Here is a 23477-nt window from a genome sequence, read left to right as displayed (position 1 = left end):
TAATTTATTTAAAATATTAATAATTGATTATTTAATTATTAATATTTTATATATAATTTAAATGATATTATGCTTATTTATTTTTAATTTATTTTGTTTTTAAATAGTAATAATCTAGAATTTATTTTATTGATAATTGATAATTTAAATATTAATATTTTATTTATAATTTAATATTAATATTTTAAAATATTAATATTTTATTAAAAATTTGAATCAAAGAAGAGAAAGAGAAGAGAGCAAAAATTAATACTTTATAAAAATAGAGTTGTAATTTTTCAAACTCGTAGAGAGTATTTTGATCTTAATTATTTTTTGAGTTTATTTTTTAATTATGGGATAACTAATACCAGGAAAAATTGATATTAGTTATTTCTTAGTTTAAGAGAATTTTATAATTATTTCTAATGGTTATTCTTTGTACTATTTCTCAATTAAATTAAAGAAGCAAAATTCTGTGAGAATAAAGCCATTCCTCCCAGTCAAACATGCTATAAAGCCGTGGGCCATTGCTGTCTGATTCCGTCTGCCCCCTGCATCACTTTTGTCAAGTTTTCAATTACTACTTTAGGAGATAAAATTCAGACGTCGTATCTGCTGATCAGCGACTAAAAATCCACTGAAAAGAGCTACGAGTAGCCAAGTTGGGTCTTTACCATTTCCTCCATTTCTGGTCTGCTAGATGGCAGCAGATAGGCACCAAGCTGGCTTAAAGATTTTGGAGAAGTTGACCACCGATGCTTACCAAATACAAGAACAGGTACTGGAGGACATACTTAATCGAAATGCAGGAACAGAATACCTAAGGGGCTTCCTAAATGGCCAATGCGACAAGCAACACTTCAAAAAGAATGTTCCCATTGTTACCTATGATGATATTGAGCCTTACATCCATCGGATCGCCAATGGGGAGTCATCAGATATCCTTTTAGCTGAACCTGTCACTGGGTTCTATCGAAGGTAAATTTGTTCCTTCTACCCTAGGCTTTCTAGTCTTTCCTTTCCTTTTTCTTATTTTAGATATGGGGATTCGAAGCTGCTCTTTCATCAGAACACACGCACTGATTATTATTAAATGTTCAGATACTCTTCTGTTTTTCTTGCTTCCCCCTAATAGTTAGTCAATCATCTTTGATGCAGCACTGGAACTTCAGGAGGACAACCAAAGCTGATACCTTCAACTGCTGAAAAGGACAAAGGGGCATTATTTCAGACCCTAATGGGATCTGTGATGAACAAGTGAGAAACTAATTAGCCCCATTCTTTTATAGCTTATAGTATTTGATATATACTCTTAGTCTATAATTTTAGGCTTTCTCATCTGTCAATAAATTATATCTCCACTAGCACATAATCAAGTTCTATCAACTTCCTGCAAAAACTCATGAATCATTAAGTTTCCACTCTGTTTTAGGGGCGCTTTGGTGCTTTGCTGAAAAGATATTCAATTCTGTACCATCAATGTCATTTGATTGTCAAATATGACCACTAAGCACACAATTAAGTAACAATGTCAATAATTTTCTTTAATTGTACTTACAAAACAGTATAACACAGATAGAAGTTCAAGAATGGAAGCTAGATTACACTTTTTCTTAAAGTAGAAAGATTGCCTAAAGAAAATTCATGGATACCTATTATTGTTTTATTGTGCTTCAGATCAACTTCCAAGATCTTTACATGAGTAAACCTAACAATAGTGGTTGAGTTTATCCATTTACAGGCACTTTGGTGACTTAGATAAAGCCGGAAAAAGTATGCAACTTTTGTTTACCAAACCAGAGATTGAAACTCCATCTGGCCTACTGGCAACAACTGCTACAACAAGCATATTCAAGGACAGTGGCTTTAGAAACATTGTGTCCATGCGTTACACAAGCCCAATTGAGACAATCTTTTGTTCAGACATCAACCAGAGCATGTATTGCCAATTACTTGTTGGTTTAATACAGCGGGATAAGGTTGTATCGGTTGGCTCAATCTTTGCATCTGCAATGGTAAGAGCTATCAAGTTTATAGAAGATCACTGGGAAGAGCTATGCTACAACATAAAAACAGGTCACTTAAGCAGTTGGATCAGTGACTCAGGATGCAAAAATGCTCTGTCATTGATCATGAAGCCTAATCCAGATTTGGCTGATTCAATAGAAAATATATGTGGTTGTAAATCATGGGAAGGAATAATCAGAAAGCTTTGGCCTAAAGCAAAGTATATTGGTGCTGTTGCTACAGGCGTTATGAGTCAATATACTGCAGCACTCGATTTCTACAGTGGAGGGCTCCCTTTAGTGTCAAGTGCTTATGTTTGTTCTGAAGCTATGTGTGGGATCAATTTAGAACCTCTAAGCAAGCCTGCTGATGTCTCTTACACCTTCCTCTCCAATATGGCATACTTTGAATTCCTTCCTGTGAAGAAAGATTGTCTAACAATGTTTCTGGATCAGGTTCAGTTTAATAGTGTTGCACGCCAAGAGTCCAAGGAAATGATGAGCAGCATTGAAGCTATTGAACCTGTTGATCTTGTGAATGTGGAGCCTGGTCAATGTTATGAACTGGTTGTCACAACTTCTGCAGGCAAAATTCCTCTTCAGATTTAAATCATATATATACATTCTCATCACTTAACCTTCCATTTTTTTTATTTAATTGAATGCCATGTACTAATTGTATATTATACTTCTTATATAAAGGGTCACATAGGTTATGAACAATTCTCTACAAAATATATTTTATTAGTTTCATGCGATCTCATTGGATTCTTTGTTTTTTGCAGGCTTATACCGGTACAAAGTTGGAGATATTCTTATGGCAACGGGTTTCTACAATAATGCACCTCAATTCCAGTTTGTTGAGCGACAAAATGTAATTCTAAGTATTGATGCAGAAAAAACAAGCGAAGTAGACCTCTTAAGGGCAGTGACAAAAGCAAAGGCTCTTCTTGATCCGCTTGGCTTTCTGTTGACAGGGTACACTAGCTATGCTGATACTTCATCAACACCAGGTCACTACATATTATTTTGGGAACTTAAGATGAAGGAAAGCAATGACATGAAAGAGCCTGATCCCAAGATAATGGTAGAATGTTGCTTCAGCATGGAAGAGTCACTCAATTACACGTACAGAATGTATAGGAAGGAAAATATAATTGCACCTTTGGAGCTTAGGGTGGTAAAACAGGGAACTTTTGATGCCCTAATGGATTACTATGTATCACAAGGAGCTTCTATGAGCCAATACAAGGGACCTAGTTGCATCAAATCTAAGCAAGCCATAAAGATTTTAGATTCCAGAGTGATGGGAAAGTTTTTCAGCGTGGAAACTCAGTTTTGATTTGTATTCATTCCTATGTTTGTTTGGTATGAAGGATAAATTGTCTAGGAAGGTAATTTGACAAGGTTAAAATAGTTACTGGAGAACTTGATCCTATATGTAGTTCTGTGAGTACTTAATTAGCCATTCTGCTAATTGCGTTGATATGCATTGATGCATCAGACCCATAATTACAAAAAAGGTATCGAGGAAGCGAATACCTACATTGTCTTTGGTTTGATGTCCCATATTAATTTGTTCGGGTATGGCTCAATTAAGGCTAGGCCTAAAGACTAAATTCTCTTGTACAAAGTTCAAGTTTAGGACTTGGGTCCATCCACCAAAGTAGCTAACCCCATAATTGCAGCTAGTCTGCACTTTGCACCCCACCTATTAGACAAAGATATGCTGTTTTGCTCTTTATTAATCCTACCAAAGAAATTTGACAAGCTTTTTAGCAAGACTCCAGGATTCATCTGCAAAACCTCAATGATTGCTAAGTGTTACCTTCTTCTTTCGTATTTCTTTTGATCAAGAATACTTTTACCCTTCTTAGTCAAGCTAAACCTGCGACTCAACATGAGCTGTTTACTAGTAAGACTAATAAATTGAGGTTAAATTAAAACCCAACACCTTGATTGCATTAAATTCCAAAATTCTAGTTGAATTCCTATTAATTTGCCACGTGTTTGGACAAAATTTTAGGCAGAAGATTTGAACAGAGTTCATAATAACACGTACCTTAAATTGGTTTGACAGCACTTTTATTTCTTCTTTTTTATTTTCCTTCCTAAATTACTTTCTTTCTTCAATTGATAAGTAACAATTTAGCTTCAGTTTCCACTCTCTTTTTTCTCCCCAATCATATTCACAAGAATCCTTAACTTCCAAAAACGAGAAATTTGGGTTTTGGGACGTTTCTCTGAAGCTTCTTTGCATATTTTTCCTTTGCCTATATATATAAAAGCACATACATAACACAAAATCATATATGTCTTTGCCTTTCTTCTGAGCTTCTTAATATATATAATCACTAAGCATGATGTCTCAGAAATCTCTCGTCCTTTTCTTGGTTTTCTTTGCTTACCTTCTCTCTTTCTCTCAAGCCTACAGAAACTTCTATGTTGGTGGCAAAGATGGCTGGGTTTTGCAGCCTAAAGAGAAGTACAATGACTGGGCTGGTAGACAAAGGTTCCAAGTCAATGACACTCTGAGTAAGTTTTTTACTTTGCTGAATGTTTTGATTCATTTTGGCCTTCTGGTTTTTCATAACCATTTTTATGTTCTTCTGTTACTTGATTTGATTTTGGTATGTGGATTATGTTTTTGGTTTGGGTAGCTTTCAAATATGAGAAAGGATCAGACTCAGTTTTGCTGGTACACAAAGATGATTACTACAAGTGCAACAGAACGAACCCTGTAAAGAAAATGGACAGTGGAAATTCTGAGTTTCAATTTCCTCACTCCGGTCCCTTCTTTTTCATCAGTGGGAAAGAGGGTCATTGCCCAAAGGGGCAGAAACTGATCACCGTTGTTATGGCTGAGAGAAAGAAAAAATCACCAACTCATCCCCCAAAAGCAGCTCCTCCTATGTACCCTGTTCCGATTATCAAGCCTCCAGCATCATCCCCATATTCATCACCAGGGCCAGCACAGTCTCCCAAGCATCATGGCCCTGTTGCAAAACCTCCTAAAGCATCATCTCCAGGTCCAGCTTTGGCTCCTACATCTCCAACCCCTGTTGCTGAACCTCCCCAAGAATTATCTCCAACACCAGCACCATCTTCCCACATTTATCCAGGGCCAGCAAACTCTCCCAAGCATCATGGCCCTGTTGCAAAACCCCCCAAAGCATCATCTCCAGGGCCAGCTTTGGCTCCCACATCCCCTTCCCCTGTTGCTGAATCTCCCAGTGAATCATCTCCAACGCCAGCACCATCTTCCCATATTTCTCCATCTCTAGGACCAGCCCTGTCACCAATGGCTCATGGTCCTATTGCACATCCTCCTAAAGCAACATCTCCATCGCCAGCTTTGTCTCCTAATTCACCTACACCATCCTCATTTCCTCCATCTCCACAGTCAGCAGCACCCCAAGCTCTGACTCCATCTCCTTCCAATGCCCCTGTTGAGTCACCAACGGTCATAAGCCCACCAGGTCCACCAACAGCTCCTTCTCCTTCTCCAACCGGATCACCATCACCAACAGGTTCTCAGGCACCATCTGGAAGACAAACAGGATCTCCGGCTCCTTCCACGTCATTTGCCACTGCAACTTATTCAAGTGCAACGGTCTTAGCAGGCAGTGTCTTGTTGAGTATGGTATTTGGTAGCTTTGTGGGTGCCATTTAGGAATATTGAATAATTTAGTGAAGGTTTAAAAATTAATGTTTTTGATATGGGAATTTTTATAGTTGATTTTTTTTTAAATCTTAGCTATTATCATATGTTTTTTATTAATTTTATGATGTTTAATGAACATATTTAGAGATTAAACCTTATATTTTCCGTGTATTATGTTCTAATTTTGCTTCTCCTTTATCTTATTTGCCTTCTATTATATGTTCTGAGAACCATTTAATCTTTTTGTAACATTTTCATGATTTGTGGCTATTAAACGTAATCGTACGGTTGAGATAAGGAAGTTGCGATTGAGAAATGGGAATGCAATTTAATTATGTCATACTCATCATTCATTTCTCTGTTGAGAAAATGAAAAGTATCAAAGCTCTTTTTTCCTTTATTTTTTTTCTTTTTTTGCTAAATACTTATTTTGGGTTGCAAATGATTCTCTCATTAATTTATAGTTTTTCCTAGAAATAAAAGATTTTACCATGTAAATTATAATTGGACACATTTAAATCTCTGACGGACATTTAATATGACATTATTGTTAATTATTTGTATTTTTTATGATATTTTAACATCCAATCCTAAGGATGTTAATAGGTACCTTGTAATCATGTATCTTGCATTACTGACCCGATTAAGTAAGATTAAGGTACATTATAAGTTCAAGTAGTAAAATTACTATTCGTCATAGGTTCGAGTAGGGTTTAGTTAGTAGCAAAATTTTAGTTTTATATGTAAGTTAATATATTAAAATTCATTAATTGTTTTAAGTATGATTTTAAATTTTAATTTATTTTTTATGAAGTAATTTTTAATTTATTGATTTAATTTTTATTAATAATGTACATATAAAATTGATTTTAAGTTTATTTTAATAAGGTGTTTAACAAGTAGTATTTAGAATATTTTAATACGAATTCGAATTACAATTAAAAAGTTTAATTGAGTATTTATAGAGTTCGGGTACTTTATCAAATAATAGGGTTAAAGTACCTTATCAAATAATAAGATTCAAGTTCAAGTATCTAAAAAATAAATTTTAATCAATAGCTTAAATATTAGCTAATAAGTGTTTCATATATATGTGTATGGTTTCTACATCTTTCAATCAACCATTCCTTTTAAAGAAAATAATTTATTAACATTCCTAACAAGAAAGAGTCAGCTTTGCCCTTCCAAAATATCAAAGATTCACTTATTTTCTGAACATATTCACTTATGTACCAAAACAAAACTGTGAATTAAGGGTTTTACTATTTATTAAAAGTGCATCACCAATCTGATTTTTCCCTCTATTTATGCACTCAGTTAAAAATTATTTAAAGCCGACAGGCCTTGATTATGCCAATTGATTCTGTCATCTACGTGTAGTTCAAGATTTCATGCATAAAATCAGAGATTCAATGTCAAATGAAAATTATTTTTACTTTAATTCTATTAAATGCCATTAAATTGACATAATTACAAATCTTTTATGACCCTATTTTGGTTTGATTTAACCATCAATTTTTACATTTACTTCTTCTTGATTAATTACCTAAACAATCAAAATCTTCCCTTTTAGGCTGATGGACTAATCATAATGGTAGTTATACCTGCACTTTTCTGTACACAAAAAACATGCTTGAATTCTTCAATTTGTTGGGGTCAATGGAGGAGGGAATGAAGCCCATACAACACTTCCTGCAAATTTCCAGCATTGACTGACTTAATGATCGAGTCTGGGGAATGTTCAAGAAGTGAAATAGGCGTCCGGGTAGCTTCTCTGAAGGAGGGGGTTTGTCTTTGCAAGTCTTCTGGACAAACTTTGTTGACTGGGCACACTAAAAGAGTTATGAGCCATAAACACAGTCGGTTGGAAATTAAAAGCCGTACGAAAGATATAAGAAAATGAAAATAAATAACTTGTCGGCATTCCAAAGTATTAGAGAGAGACAGAATAGATCTTTTAAGTATATAAATAAAAAATTTTCTTTCATCTAATAAATATATTTTTTAAATTAAAAATATAAATTCGAAACAGAAATATCCACATCGAAGAAAATCTGAATTAATGTAAAAATGTCTTTCCCATATAAGTAAACATTTGAACTTAGGCCTTGATCTATTTTATGCCCCATCAACAGCATGATTGATCCAAATTAAGTCATCTTTTCCGAACCTGAACTCTTGTTCAATCTCCTCATAAGAATTAAACTTTTCACTAGATTTTTCCATTCCTCCATCAAAGAGACTAAGGATTTGTTCTTCATCTTCTTTATACCTAGAAAGCATTCATCAGGTGATAGTTGGAGGTACATGGCCAAGAACCAAAAAATTTGGAAAACCACCTTTAAGAGAAATTACCGCCCATTCAAACCCCATAAAACCAACATATTCTTGGCTTGATCATCTGTCAAAGTTCCATGATGATGGTTAAAACAACAAGACTTTATCTACCAAACGAGTAAAAGCAAGAGAGACCCACACTGGAATTTATGTTTCACATCTCCATCTCAAGCAACATTCTCCTTTCTTTTTCTTTTTTTTTTTAATTTGTTGTTGCTGTGGTGTAATTATTATTAGAAGATAATCAAAGTCCTTTTCATTGTTAAAGTATCATTGCCTTCAAATGGAATACATTCGATCGAGCACCAATCCATGACAAATTTTCTTGTGCTTCCTTTAACCTTTTTCCACTCACATGCCCTTCACTTAATGCTCATCAATATTTTATTTGTAATAAAATATAATATTTAAAAAATATAAAAATATAAACATTCTTCCGCTTATCAAGATCCCATTTGGATTGGAAACCTCTATTAATGAGAAAAGTAATTTGGTGTCTTAATTTAGGGATTTTAGTTTTTTGTTTTAATTTAATAATTTAATTTTGACATTTTTTATTAAACTGGATTTAAAAATAATTGAGAACAGTGATAAATTTCACATTGTAGAGAGAGAAAACAAAAAAACAAAAAAACAAAAAAAAAATCATTGTCATGACATTATCTTTGTTTATGTACAGTCGCATCATTGTCTCTAACTTAATCGAAGAATACAAAGAAGGAAGTGTCGAGAAGACTCCTCTCCCCGCGTAAAACTTCCACGTCAACAAATTGACAAGACAACTTTTGATATAAAGGGTTTTCTTTTTCAATTTATAAAGGTTGAATTTTATCTATTAAAAATTAACTTTAAGAAGATTACTAATTTACAATTTTTCAACTTATAGTTATTATATTTTCAAAATTATAACTCTTCGTTAAATAGGAATTACTAGATAGGTTTTTATTTTCTTAATAGAGAGACCAACATATTTTGAAGCAACACCACTTTCAAAATAATTATATTTGCGTAATTACATCATTTTTTATTCACTTAGGAAAACTTTTGTTATTAAACAATCACTCTAACGCTAATAGAGTGTTTTTTTTAATGTAATATTTTTTTCTTTTTGTCAAAAGGGGTGTAAAATGAGGATTTCTCAAACTACTTCCATCCAAAAACATTTTGATTGCAGAGTTTTGATGAGATCCGATTTATTAATGTTTGTATGATAGTACTTACAAAAGTTTGAATCATTTTTTGATTTCTGTTTGTCATTTAAGTGTTATAGATCTCACATTAGTAAGAGATGTTATGAATTTTAAGTTAAGTCTTCCTTTATTTCACAAGTTATCTTTTGGGTAAAAGCATGAGATCATGGCAAATGGCATGAAAATGGACCCAACTTTTCCCTAACGTAAAACCCCTTTCATTTAACAATTAAATATACTGACATGGCATTTTAGCTAAGCTGATGAGTATAATTAGTCTCTATACTCTACAAAAAGTATAAATTTAATTCCTATACAATAATTTGTGTCAATTCAATTCTTAACCCTCTCACAGTTTAAGTATATTGATATGGTATTTTGATTAAGTTGATGTAGCGTTGATTATGTGTCGAAGTGAGGTGATGATATTAATGTGGCATTGACTAAACAAATCACAAGTTTGTGTTGACGTGGCAGATGTTGATGTAGCAATTGCTGGTGTTGAAAAAAATTAAATTTGGAAACACTTCAAATTTTACCTTAAAAACACACTAACCCTAAATTAAATTAAACCAAGTTAACAAAAATAATCCAAAGAGGGAGAATCGTTTGAATCGGACATTGAAGATAGGGAAAAGTATTAGAAGGAAGAATCGAGAAAGACTTTTTTTTTTTTTTGCAAGCAAAGATTGAACATTTGATAGGGAAAAGAATCAAAAGAGGGAATCAACAAGTTAGTCCAAAGAATATGATGTAATTTCACTTATTTGGTATAAATTTTGGTGTTTATGGCTCCTTTGGGTTTTATTTTGTCTACCGCTGACATCGTTTTATTTGGGTTCACCGTATTTGTCTACCCTTTGTTGAGAGAAGTTTGATTATGTGTTTGGTTTTAGGGGAAAGATTGCTCACCTTTTTGTTGGAGAATGATGCCTTTTTTGTATGGATTGACAATCTAAAACCCAACAATTACTTTCATTTGTCTATATTTAATTAGGCTTTGTTCTTGGCATCACATAGATGTAGCTTAGGGCAATTTTCTTGTTTTTTGTTTTAATGCCTTCTAAAATGCATTGAGCAATTGTTACCAATTGTTATTACACATCATGAAAATGTAACTTGTGTCTTCATAAGTGGTCCATCTTTTATGATTCTTGTAGTCGTCTTGTTTCCTAAATTTAATTATGCTCTTGTGCACTACTTTTGATTTTGTTATTGATTTCTTTTTTTTTGAAAAGTATAATAAATTTATTAATAAGGAAAAGGAACATAAAGTTCTCTATTTAGGAACAAAACAGATACCCAACACAGAACCAATCCAATCGATATAAAACACCAAGACTCAATCTAGAGGAAGACATAAAAACAGACCAAGGAACAGCAGAACAAGCCCCAAGCAAACGAAGAACACCAGAAAAGAAACAAAATCTACAGCCATTGCCAGAAGACGCGAGCCATAAGAAACATCAGAAAAAGTAGCTTATTTCATGGAAATCGTGTGGAAACAAATAGCTTGTTGGTAAGAGAAAGGCCAAAGATGGAGCCAAACAAAGCTTCTGTAATATTGTTTTCGAATTATTCAAAAGTTTTATTGATTTGAACGTGATTAGATAAAGTGATGTGATTGGCCCTGTTGCCATCGTGTCGGCAAAACTGACCAGTTATTCCCTGCTTGTGTTTTTGACAAATGTAAGAATTTTATCTCCTTCAATTATTGCATGCAGGAACTTCACAAGCGGGCAGATAAACAGGAGAACTAAGGAAAAAGACTTGAATGAGGCTGACTCTTTGTTCCAAGGGTAGGCGTAACCATTAGCCCAAGCTTGGAGTTTTTTACAGTTTTGCTTTGTCTAGATGATCATTTCTTGGAAGTTCCATCCCAAGTTGATTGGGGCCAACCCCTTCGTTATCAATCATCAAGTAGATAGAAAAACTCATACTTCTAACTCAAAAATTGGTTTTGCAGTAGGTTGAGTCAAGTCGTAATAACTTAAAAGAAAGGGTAGACCTACATCTCTCTATTGACCCCATGGAAGACATTTTTAGCTTAGTGAGTAAGGACTCATCAACTGTCTGAAAACCTCGTTCTTCGACTCAAAAACTATCTTCTCCAACCTCTGCCTTAACCTTCTGCATCATAAAGAAAAGTTCCATTTTTTTTGTTCTTTTATTCACACTTGCATTTTTCATCTTGTCAAGCACGTTCTTTACCTTAATAATAAAGGTTTGGAACAACTACCAATCCAGAAAATCCAAATGGACCGATTCAACATGTCATTTTAATTATTTCCCATGTAGAAAAAGACTGGTTTTTGGAACGAAACCTTAACCATGTTTGACTCTACATATCCCTATGCTTATTGTAAGGGGCAAGCAATACTCATTACATTAAAAACAATAATCAATGGTTTGGGATTTGAAAAAGCATAGTATAACTTTCATGCCTAAATAAAAATATACAACATGGAAAATGGGAGAAGTATAGCCAATGTGGTGACCAGATACAAAGATGGGTGGAATGATTTAGAAAAATAACCATCTCCTTCGCCTAGCCCTCTGCAACATGAACACAAGTTACCAACATTAACAGCTTGCGATTAAAATGAAACACTGCAAAGTCGAAGACTTCACATGTTGAAGCTTAATGATTTCTATCAAACTGGGCTCACTATCACCAAAATAAGGTTTCCAGGATAGCAACTAAATGTAAACCATTCATAGATTGTGAATGCACTACCATTGAATATATATCCAGTGTAAGACAAAATTGTTCCTAGGCCAATGTCCAACATAAAGAATCTAATATCATGTAGGTCCGAAATTGGGAATACTCAAAAACTAAGCCCATAAAATTATTATATATCTTCCTTCTTGCTTCCATACGGTACGTCTAAAAACCCAGGCCTTAGTCACTGGTCCACATGCTTAATGACCTTCTACCATATTAGCAGTTACAAAATCTCCTAAAATATATATCTAATATGTGCTACAATAAGGATAGAATCATATAGGTCACACAGCTCCAAGGAGACATCTTACTTTGAAAAGCTCCATCTTGAAGACAAGAAATCAACTTAAAAACCACTAATACAGAAAGCAACATTTAGAGCATCCATGCAATGCAATGGCAGAATAAAATGGAAATGGAAAAATTCACGAACATAAGCAATGCCACAGTCCAAGTAGCAATCTTTTGTAGTTTTTTATTTCTTAGCATAGAACCATGACTAATATATCATTTTATGATGACCAAGCAAACAGAACCTTATATGAAATGATAAAAGTCGAAATTTGAATTTGGTCCCTTTTTATTTCAATTGAATAATTTTAATCTCTCTACCTCAATTAATCCCTACACTTTTATTAAGAATCAATTTAAGGACAACTAATAACAGAGTTAAAAGTTTAATGTTAATTTGTATGACATGGCATTTAGTAATGACATGATATGATGAGATTAATTAATTTTTTGACCATGGGACAAATATCAATCTAAAAATATCACATTTTACTTCGATTACATAATAATTATTTTTTTAGATTCTAAATTAAACAATTTTTTATTATATTTTAAAATGAATGGTTTCTTTTCTGAGCAAATATGTGCCATGTGGCCAAAAAAAATTCAAATTCTCATGTCAAGTAATCAACAAAAATTGCCATATGGCCGAAATTAATGACATAATTTTAATGTCGTTATCAATTGTTCTTAAATTGACTTTCAATAAAATGTAAAGATTAAATTTATTAAAATTGAGGTAGAGGGACTTAAACCACTGAAATGAAATAATAGAGGGATCAACTTTAGAATTCAACCAATGACAAAAGAATGTAAAACAGGCCATTTAAGGAGCATAAAAATGACCATTACACTACATTTGTAAGCATAGAAAGTAAAAAACTTCGAACCTTTTGATTTCGATTTTGGGATTGTATTACAATTGGCTGAGGAAGGAGACTATTATCAATGTTCTGAATGTATGGACGCACCTTCTCCTCCAACATCTCATTTAACTGAAAATCAAATATCAGAAAACCATGAACAAAAAAATATTGGTTTTGACAGTAAGTACACCAATAAAACAAGATAGATTGAATCAGTTGTAGCAATGGAGAAAGCAGTTTTAAGAGAAAATGAGGAAAGGCAATTGAAATACACAAGTTAAATGTATTTGTTTGTTTTCTGTTAACCACATGCTCCTCTAAGAGGCATATTTTACATAACACAATTCTGCCAACTTTATGGATTCTTTCCTCTCTATGCACTTGCAGACAATTTCACAGTTTAGCATGCAACATGCATGTGCATGTGTGTGTGTGATTGTGAGCATGTGCAAGGCACATGGATGTTTGTACAGGTACATGTGCATGAGTGCAGGAGATCACCTTGCCTTTGGGTAAAAACCTTAAGGTCCCAACTGAAGCAATTTAAATCCAACATTCCACTTTTCAACAAACAAATCACAAAAACTTATAGGGTTCTCTTTTTATCTTTTCAAGTCTTTCAGTAGTAAAGAGGCCATTGAAGAACCATTATCTACGAAACATTAACTATTTTAAAAATCATAAATGTCGTTATTGAATTTCTGACATACCACACAGGGTTTTTTTTAGAAGGAATCAATCAGAAGTTACAAACCTTCTCTTGACGCCATTTTGTTTCCCACTGAGTATCTAAAAGTTTATCAGCAATTTCTCTTTGAGCATTAAGAAGAACAGTCATTTCATACAGTTTTGCTGGATCTTTAAGGTCGTCTTCACTCCAGGAAGATGCATTTAGGGGAAGGTCCAGCTTCTGCAAACACTCTGCAGTTAGTCCTATTATTGCCACAATTGTTTCAAACAGATCAAATATATGAATTATGTAATATGACAACAGAGGATACTCACACCCCAATTCTGTGGCCGTGGAGGAGGATCAAGTTTCATCACTTCTGCCTCCAATGCCTTCTTGGCCTTGTAATAAGGGATATTTTTCACTACAACAGGGTCATCTCTAGCACGGACAGGATCTATGGCAATCAAGGCCTGTGAATGTCAAATTAATTCACATTATCAACTTTCCAAATAAAAGGACTTATATGTACTTTGTAAGTATGAACCATATAGAGCACCAACTTGGTGGAGAGTTATCAAAAGAACTCCACTAGGTATGATCCCCCAAAATAATCAATTCAGCAATATACCAAGCCTGTTTGGTCATTGAATAATTTCAATACTTCTCTCTTCCAACTCTAGTGAAAATGGCAAACTAAATGAAACACGTTTGGCTCATCAAAACTTGTAAAATCTTTCACAGGATGAGGTGGCAAAGAGGCTAAAAGTGAAAATAACAAGAAGATCCCCCACCTCTCCCCCCATCTTTTCATGGAAAATGAACATATGAAAGCATTTCTACACCCAAACAAGCCCTTAGGAAAACATATAGAAACAAAGACTTTCTGTTTTCTTACACATGATTTATCTCATAAACAATATCATGCATGTTTTGCTCATAAAAGTTATCACAGACATGCTACCAAAAAATTTAATGATTACATTAAATAAAATCATTATCTTACTTCCTGCAAGTGCTCCCAGCCAGGATTTCGCTTGGCCACCACATCTCGAAGTTGATCATACCGCATAGATTCCTAAATCCAAGAGAAACTCAAGCAATTACAAGAGCAGAAGTTCCTTTTAAACAAACTGCATTTGATGCAATAAAAGATTCTTTGACTGCTAAAAGTAAACATCATGTAATAAGAAGATAAATTTCAAACAAGTAGTGAGATCATACATACCTATATCTCTTATTTATTATGTAAAATTGACTTCTAACAAATTTTGTTCACTATTAATCTCATAAATGGCTATCCATTAATTATCCAGGATTACAAACGATATCATAGACAAGTAGTGAGATCATAAACACCTATACCTTGTATTGCCACCAAATTTTCTGCTTCACATCATCATCATAGTCAAATCCACCCACAATCTGAGGCAGCGTAAGCAACCAAAATGCTGCAATGCTGGGGTCTTTCATGCTGTGAACTATGTGCTGAAACAGTAAATTTGACCAAGAAATATCAAATTAAATAAGAAAAAGAATGTAAACTATATGACAAGTAATCATCTACGTACAAATTCTAGGATCTTGAGTCTTTAGATATATAAAAAATATGGCATATGAGTTTAAAAACAGAAATAAGACTCTGTTGGTATTGTAATGAATTTATTAATGATTGTAGAGAACCATGAGATGTTATATTTATTTTCTTCCCCTTAGCAATTCAGTTATTTAATAATATAGAAATGCCCTACGCGACCTTTAACATTGAAAAGAACAAATAAGGAGCGATAAGTTATGATACTTGCCTCATATGGATAGTCCATCTTCCTTAGGATATTATAGGCTTTCCATGGAGGTTCCATTATCTACAAAAAGCACACCAAATTTAAGGATGGGCAACTTTAGCATGAAATAAGCAAGAAAATTACAACACTAGTAGAAGTGAATAACATTTAAAACAAGAGTTGTTGAATGTTTCAAAGATATGCAATCAATTACAAAAGTAGAAGGGGGAAAAAAAGAAAAAAAAAAACAAAAGCTTATAGTCTAATGCACAAACCCCGTATCCTCCAAAATTTCTTCATCCATATCTTTAATACAGTTTGCACATGGTTTAAACTCTAAGATCTAAACCGGCCAAAACAAAAATTCTTATCTCCAAGCTGGTGCTACTTTTTAGATTATTTCTGATCAAAGTTGAACCTTTATTTAGACATTTTGTATTACAGGTGTATTTTGGTTAATTTATTGATTAATTATTGTATCTTTAAAATATTTCAGAAGGTATCCCATCCCAATATGCATCATATAGCATCTCAAGCCAAAAATCTAATGTAATAAGACTTTTAAGGAAAAGTTAATTACAGCATAACAGCCTTCTTCCCTTAACAAAAAGGGACAATAATATATTAAACATGACAGGTAATTAAAGCCATAGCATGTCCCCAACAAAACCTGGTCATATTCTCAAAGCATATATTGCTTGAGTTAAAAGAAAAGGGCAATGTGAACCACTTTCTAGCATTGAGATATATCATGCAACAAATTGTCAAAGCATAATGGTTCTAGATAGTCATTGCAATTGATTCTATGTTTCAAGATAGTGATAAAGACAGAAGCCAGTTGATCACAAAGAAATTTACAATGTCTTTTTTGTTCAAGATAGGAGAACATAATGTCAAATGCAAAGCATACCATAGACTAAACAGAAACAGAGCAACTCACATCATCTGCAGAGATCCTGACTTGTAATTTGTGCTTGCATTCAGGACAGTGCATTACTCCCTGCAAATTACACATGTTTCACCCAAGGATCAAAACTCAAAACTTTCCAGTTAAAAGAACTCAGCAATGAAGGATGATAGTAGAATTGAACAGGAAAGACTTTCAGCAACTAAATGCAATATGCCCAGATATGTAAGACTCACCGTTCCATCACAAGTTGGGCAGTCTTTAGATGGCAATGGTGTATTAAGATCAATAGAGGATGGAAGGTGCACCAGCTCTGCTCGATTATCAGCAATAGCATCTGCAACACATTCTGCAGTTGCCTTCTCCCCACTGCAGGAGATTCAGAGAGAATATTCACGATTAAATAATAAAACAACCATAATTGAGCTGGATTAAGGATTGAAGACCTAAACAAAGTCAGCTAAGATCATAAAGCAATTCAACCTCCAAATATTAACCACCCAAGCCTAAGACCCTAGTGTCTTGTGGACTGAACATCTTTAAGAAACTCTATTGTACCCAAGCTCAATAAGCTTGTTCTTTTGTATGGTCTATGCCATGGAAGAAATGAGGAGAAGATATAGTTACAGGTGTACAGTCTGAAAACAGTGACCAGAGGTTAATCTACCTTCTCAAGGTGTAATTTTTCACTTGGTAGTGCACCTTCCCTGATCCTTTGCACATAGTACACCGCAAAGCCATCCATCCATTGCAGGTTCGACAGTTCCTGAACTTGACAGACCAATCTCGTGTAAGAAGGCATTTCATTTAAAAGTTACATTTCAAATTTCAAGTTATTGATAACACAACAAGCTAGTAATAATCATTTCTGAAACTTCAAGAGAGTTGTGGAAAAAAGGTAAAGAAATAAATCATGTGTACATAAGCTTTTAAACAAAAGTTGGCTTCTAATTTTCTGTCAGATCTACTTCAACAAAGTGATAAATGACACAGTTGATGTGTGTGCCAAAAGTTTAGTGTTTCTTTAGTAACAATCAATATTAAACATACACCAAAAAGTTGAAATAGTCTTTGCTTTAACAAAAATATCAGAACTGATATTCTCCACATGATATAATAAATCTCAAGTGTAAAATGTTTTCTTTCTTCTTCATCTCTTTAGAAGAAAGTAGAAGGATAAAATAATCCAGAATCCAACTTATGTAACAGTAAAATTGGAGTAGCACATTAAGATGCCACAAGTTCTATGAAATTAGAATTTAATTAATGATGAGCAGTATCCAAAATATAACTTTGAAGGAATACTGAAATGCACCTTTGACATATCACCTTCTTTCCCAGCTCTAATGCAATATCATAGGTTCCTAAAGCAGCAATAGCCTGCAATCAACCCATGAAAAAAGAATTAAAACCAATGAAGTCAGGCTACCCCTTCTCTAACCTTTAGAACGGTAAATCATTAAAAGAACAACCAACATGGGCACATTTGATGCACACGGTCAATGGAGCACACAGCATGTTGTTTCTATGCCCTTTCAGAATTTAGCATTTATAAGGAATATACGGCAACTAGACACTATAGTTTCATTGTAAATGCTTAATCTTTGAAATGTAAAAACTTAAAGTAATGTAAGCATACAGAAGTTCAACCATATATTATGTCGAAAATGTCAAAGTTAAAAGAACCATCAGGTAAACAAGTCAAAAACTAAGCCACCAATTCATCAGGTGATTAGTACCACTCAAAACGGACACTAAATAAATTGAAATTTATGAGCACTAATTTTTTAACTCAAATGCATCTTTCAATAGAACATCACTCAGCAATAAACCAATAAACAAAGTGGCAATTAGCAAAGACCCAACTACTTGTTTCACAAAAATGACAGATACCATCAAATTTTGAGCACCAAAAAAGACAAAAAAAAAAAACAACTTTCAACAAAAAGCTCAAAACTTTAACAGATTGCACAATTACCCATTTCAGCAAATTGCAATTATAACAAACAAGAACATACCAACCAACAAAAGGAATAAAAAAGTTACAACCCATTTGAGCAAAAGACTTAGACCTGACAAAGGAAAAACTTACAAAGACAGAAGTGTAGGAGAGCTTGGAGATAAACTCAGGGATGCCAAAGCCACGAGGAGCGGAGCCAGCAATGTCAAAGGCAAGAGTGAAAGGAGAGAGCACTACTTTTATAGGAAACTCCAAAATGTCAATCACTTGTTGCCCATATCTAGTTGTGAAGAACTTGTATTGGTTATCTGCGAATTGCTTCACACTCTTTATTAGCTTTTCTGTTCCTCTGGACATGGCTGCCTGTCGAAGAGAAAGAGAAGGGAAAGGTACATGTATCGTTGGATAATGTTGAAGTTCTTTCTTACTTAATTTGGTTTCAATTAGGGGTTTATTCTGGGTTTTTGGATAAGCTTTGGAGGAGGATAGTTTAATCTCTGCAACCAAACACTTCCCTTATTGTTCCTTTTGGAATTTATAAAAAATTTATATTTGTTTGGTATTCATGGAAAAATTCTTAAAAGTAAATAAAATATTAAAAAAAATTACATGTTACTGTATAAATTTGGACAATGTTTTAAAAAGTTTATTCTCTATTACTTGTTACTATTAAATTTGGACATAATATTTTAAAATTTTTCTAAATTTTTTTAAAAAATGTAAATAAATTCTTATTCTTTTATACATAATATATAAATGGTAATATTTGATTTTTCTTTCCCGCTGCAGCATGTAGAGTTCATACAGAAAACAAAAACCCATGCTTGAAACATGGCCCAACAAGATGGAAGGAACAAATAGCAAGGAAGAGCAAAGAAATCAAATGCATCCAAGTGAGTTTATTTATTGTCTTTTAATGAAAGGAACATTTTGTAAATTGTTAAGCAAAATTTGCAAAACAAAAGAAATACAGTGATGCCTCATAAAACACAATGATAATTGCTTCAACAACAACCCCCTGAGAAGCTTCAATGCATAGGAGTTATGAATCCATAGAATGAGGTGAGTATGCATGGTCGAATTGTCTGGAATAGTAAGCCAACTATTGCAGATCAAACTCTCATGCATTTAGAGTTCTAGATGCTTGCAATCTCATAGTCTTGGCACGCAATCTCTCCATGAATGCTGGATTGGCTCTAAGTCTGTTCTTGACATACGAAGCACGAACTTCCTGCACCATTTTGTTAGCTTTACCAGCTTCCTCAATGAGAGAAAAGAGGGTTCGAAGGCAATCTTTTCTGTTCTCTTCCCGGTGTTCAAACCTGAAAAGTTGGAAGAATGGATAAAATAAATTTAACAGCTCCCCAAGGATCCAGAAGTGCAAAGAATATGTCTACAAGCATAAAAATAATTATATCAATCCTATCCAAACAGGCACTGATTAAGGTACATAGTCAGGAATCATTTGAAGACAACTTATTGTACTTTTACCAGGTGCAAGAAGTCATAGTAATTCGATTCCTGCTGCTGGGGTTTCAGAAGATTACTAGGGGCAATATGAAGACAAAGAAGATGAAAAGAAACAATGAGCAATATGGAAAAAAAAATGCAGTATCATTACCTCTCACTAGTAATTGTAAGCTCATCTTTGCCTGGATGGTATCTCTTCCCAACAAGCTCTCTTAATCGGCGAAATTGATGCTTTGAAAGCCCAAGTTCCTTCACTGTAACAGACATCTTTACTTTTCTGTTTTTGGGATGCCATGCATCACCACCAGGAGCAAAGACTACCCGTGTTTTCCACCTAAGGATTGGCCCTTCACCAGGTGGGTCATCCAAGTTCTTTTTCATGTCAGGCACATCAGTCTCATCAAATTTGGGTGGGCCCTCAGCTTCCATCATCCTTCCATATTCCATGACCATCTGATCCTCGAATTCCTTGAATAGCTCATAAGCTTCTTCAACTTCAAGCTCGCCTCTTTCACACATATCACCTAGCTCATTAAACCTTTCTTCCACCTTTTTCTTCATCTCATCTGGTCATGCCAACATAAATTAAATCACAGCTGGCAAACATCCATTCACAAAGAACATCAAAATAATGCTCAGAAGATTAAATATAAGACTCTTGCAAGTGTAGGAGGGTCATAAATACAATTAAAAAAACTAAAAAAAGAAAAGTCAAACTGCAAAACTGTCAAAAGGACACAGCAGATCAAGTTTTGAATGTCTGTTAAAAGAAACACTAAATGTTCAACACATAACTCCCACAAACAGGAAGGTACATGCATTTATCATATACCAATTTCGAATATTAGACAACTCTATTTCTCAACACTTTCAAATAAGTCATATACCTCAGTCACTCTCATTCAAAAGTTTATTCTTAACATTTTCAATTCGTTGAACATAAAAGTATGAACTATAACAAGCCAAAATTAATTAGATGCTCTGAAAGTGCAACAGCTGCTCTAGCTATCCCTTGATCCAAGTCACTCCAAATGATGACCAACTTTTCCCTTTCCCTAATGTTGTCCAAGTTGAGTGAAACTTCCGTAACTTGTTACAGTGTATGAGCACCATGCAGTTCATATTTAAAAGAATATATAAAGTTAAAATGAAACACCCTAGACTCTAGAGGCCAATAAGATAAAAAGACCATCATTGAAAATCTCATATATTGATATCCTAGAGCTATGAACTTGCTTCCTTCAATTGTATAAGCTTTGTGTTTTAACATTAAATCACATAGGCGTAAAGCATCCATGGTAAACTAAAACAAGATCCACCTATTATTTCACCCTGCAAATCTGTCTTGTTAACGATTAATATGTAAGAGTTTTGCAATTCATGAGAAATAAATCGTATAAATATCAATTTGCCTACAACAGTTAAACGGGAAAGGAGCAAATGGAGTGACATTTAAAATTGAACTTGAAAAAGATATATTTACTCATAAAACAAATTCTTTAATCTTAGCCATCACTTTGCTGGTGACTATTTATGTGTCATCACAAGCAATTAGCTTTTGAGAATTGAAGTAGTCTAGGGTCATTTCTCGTTTATCAACATTACGGCCACAAACATAGCAAGTATTTAAGAGTTTTTTATCTAAACTTAATTTCATTTAAAAACCAAATGGTGGCCAATATTTCAGAAAATGCATACAAAAAGGCAAACAGAGTAGGAACAACTTTTGAGGAAAATTAAAGGTGGGTTGCTTAAGACTAAGAGGCAGGTCTTCAGAGTCAACATTATGATAAGAATCACAAGCAATTTTAATAAGTCCACCCTTGTCATTTCACTATACCAAAAAGCCTTCAAAATGTTACCATGAATCATCTCAGAAGAAAAGAGATTGATAATCTTAAGATTTTTAAGTATTGTAGATGAAAAGCTAGAAATTAGCAGTAAGTCAATCATAGACAGTAAAGCAATTAAGTATTATAGAACCAGACAGCCACACATATAAAGGACATAGGATGATGATATATTAAAATTGGGACAAACCTGGGAGGAGCTTGTCCCAGCTAAGCATATCCTCTAGAATCTCCTCACACTCTTTTGTGTCTTTAAGATATCCATGCTGAACCGCTTCCTTAATCATCTCATCCCACTTCTGATCATCCATGTTAAAATACTCATCCTTGACCATTTTCTTCATAGCTATATCCCTAGCATTATACAAATCATCAATCTCTTCATCAGTTGAGTACAACTCTTCAAAATCTGATTCAAACTCTCTATCCGTCACATCGTCAACTGGTTGAATCCTCATTTCTTCCAACAAATTATCATCCGTCTCCTCATGCTTCCCAAGCATTTTCCTTTTCAAAATGGCCTCAAGAACTGAGGGGAGTGCCTCCTCATCCCCTTTGAAGTACTTCTCAATTCGCGTTTTCAGCTCTAGCACCAAAAAAGAAACAAAGTTAAATTAAATAGTAATTAAGAAATAAACTACCACTTGCTTTTCTCATTATCCAAACCAAAAAAAAAAATTTCTTTTGCTTTTCTCATTATCCAAACAAACGTATAACAAACCATTACCAATCGATATGCAGGAAAAAGACCCCCAGATCAAATTCTCGGACCCAAATTTTAAAGTTTTTTATCAAACTAAGAACACCAACACAACAAACCAATTCAAATTGACCAAAATAATGGGAAAAAAACATCAAACTTTACACTCAGTTTATATTTCTTTTCTCATCATCCAAACAAATACGCCACAAAAAAATTGACAAAAAGAAACCCAAAATCCAATCTTTTTTTCTCCGGATTCTTACCTTCAGTACTCACGTCCTCAACATCCAAAGCTACACCCTTGACATGGGCTTGAGCTAATGAAGTGGATTCAGCAACTGGGTCAGGCTTCTTTTCGTCGGGAGAATCCGACTCGGACGAGTAGAACCTAAGTCGAGACCGAGTCGAAGAGGCGAGTGGGGTGAGGGAATGGACTGGGTTTTGACTGGTTTTGGTATAAGAGTGAAGAAAATTGCTAGTGAGTGAAATGCTTCTCAACAGAGCTCTTTTCATGGCTTCCAAGAAGGGTTTTAGGATCTGGGTTTCTTTTCTTCTCTTTTCCTTTTCCTTTTCCTTTTTTTTATTTTTTATTTTGTTTATCAGTGTTCTTTCGGTTTCATTTGGGAAGAAAGGGTAGGGTTTTTGATTTGCTTCGGGGTTTTGATTTAGGAAGGAGAAATGTTTCTTGGTTTGGGTTTTAGGCTTAGAGCCCACTTGATTTATGGCTACCAATTTGGGCTAAATTAAGTTTTAGTTTCTAACTTGGGTTGGCTTTTGCATTTACTTGGACCAAGATTAGTTTCTTTTTTCCCCTTTTTTAGTGAGTCTATAAATTTAAACTATTTTTTCTTAAAAAAGGAATACTCATTATATATCTTATGGTTAAAAATAGAAGTGAACACGTCTAAGGGTCGAGTTACTTGTCAAAGTTGTAAAACTGATCCAAAGAACTTTTAAATTGATTCGGTGAAATGCAAATGGTTCAATAAATTTTAAAATCGATTCGTATTAAATCAATTTGATCTGGTTCAAGAAAATCTCAAAATTAATTGTTCGATTCAGTTTTACA

The 23477-nt window shown here is 33.9% G+C and overlaps 4 protein-coding genes across 5 annotated transcripts; 2 read left to right on the top strand and 2 right to left on the bottom strand.

Annotated features, from left to right (window-relative positions):
* On the top strand, positions 543-3607 carry LOC18594011 (indole-3-acetic acid-amido synthetase GH3.17). Its single transcript, XM_007021452.2, has 4 exons — positions 543-960; positions 1141-1239; positions 1724-2574; positions 2774-3607. The coding sequence occupies exons 1-4, from the start codon at positions 683-685 to the stop codon at positions 3328-3330; spliced, it is 1785 nt and encodes a 594-aa protein (XP_007021514.2). The 5' UTR covers positions 543-682; the 3' UTR covers positions 3331-3607.
* On the top strand, positions 4100-5826 carry LOC18594010 (early nodulin-like protein 2). Its single transcript, XM_007021451.2, has 2 exons — positions 4100-4523; positions 4649-5826. Exons 1-2 carry the CDS (start codon positions 4349-4351, stop codon positions 5659-5661), a joined length of 1188 nt encoding a protein of 395 aa, XP_007021513.1. The 5' UTR covers positions 4100-4348; the 3' UTR covers positions 5662-5826.
* Positions 11428-18826, bottom strand: LOC18594008. 2 transcript variants are annotated; one of them, XM_007021449.2, is made up of 12 exons: positions 18518-18823; positions 17741-17805; positions 17093-17191; positions 16662-16794; positions 16459-16518; positions 15540-15599; positions 15100-15222; positions 14741-14812; positions 14070-14207; positions 13819-13974; positions 13089-13193; positions 11428-11735 (listed from the first exon to the last, which is right to left on the bottom strand). In XM_007021449.2, the coding sequence occupies exons 1-12, from the start codon at positions 18740-18742 to the stop codon at positions 11703-11705; spliced, it is 1269 nt and encodes a 422-aa protein (XP_007021511.1). In that variant the 5' UTR covers positions 18743-18823; the 3' UTR covers positions 11428-11702. The 2 variants fall into 2 exon arrangements, with proteins under 2 accessions (XP_007021511.1, XP_017979509.1); XM_018124020.1 differs by lacking the exon at positions 11428-11735 and having other exon boundaries at positions 12930-13193; positions 18518-18826.
* Positions 19261-23094, bottom strand: LOC18594007. Its single transcript, XM_007021448.2, has 4 exons — positions 22672-23094; positions 21896-22291; positions 20007-20421; positions 19261-19707 (listed from the first exon to the last, which is right to left on the bottom strand). The coding sequence occupies exons 1-4, from the start codon at positions 22919-22921 to the stop codon at positions 19506-19508; spliced, it is 1263 nt and encodes a 420-aa protein (XP_007021510.2). The 5' UTR covers positions 22922-23094; the 3' UTR covers positions 19261-19505.

Source organism: Theobroma cacao, chromosome 7 (assembly GCF_000208745.1).
Source record: "Theobroma cacao cultivar B97-61/B2 chromosome 7, Criollo_cocoa_genome_V2, whole genome shotgun sequence".
In the NCBI taxonomy this organism is placed as follows: Eukaryota; Viridiplantae; Streptophyta; class Magnoliopsida; order Malvales; family Malvaceae; genus Theobroma; species Theobroma cacao.
Note: the sequence above shows the minus strand (reverse complement) of the source record. Positions and strands in the feature narration are given on the sequence as shown.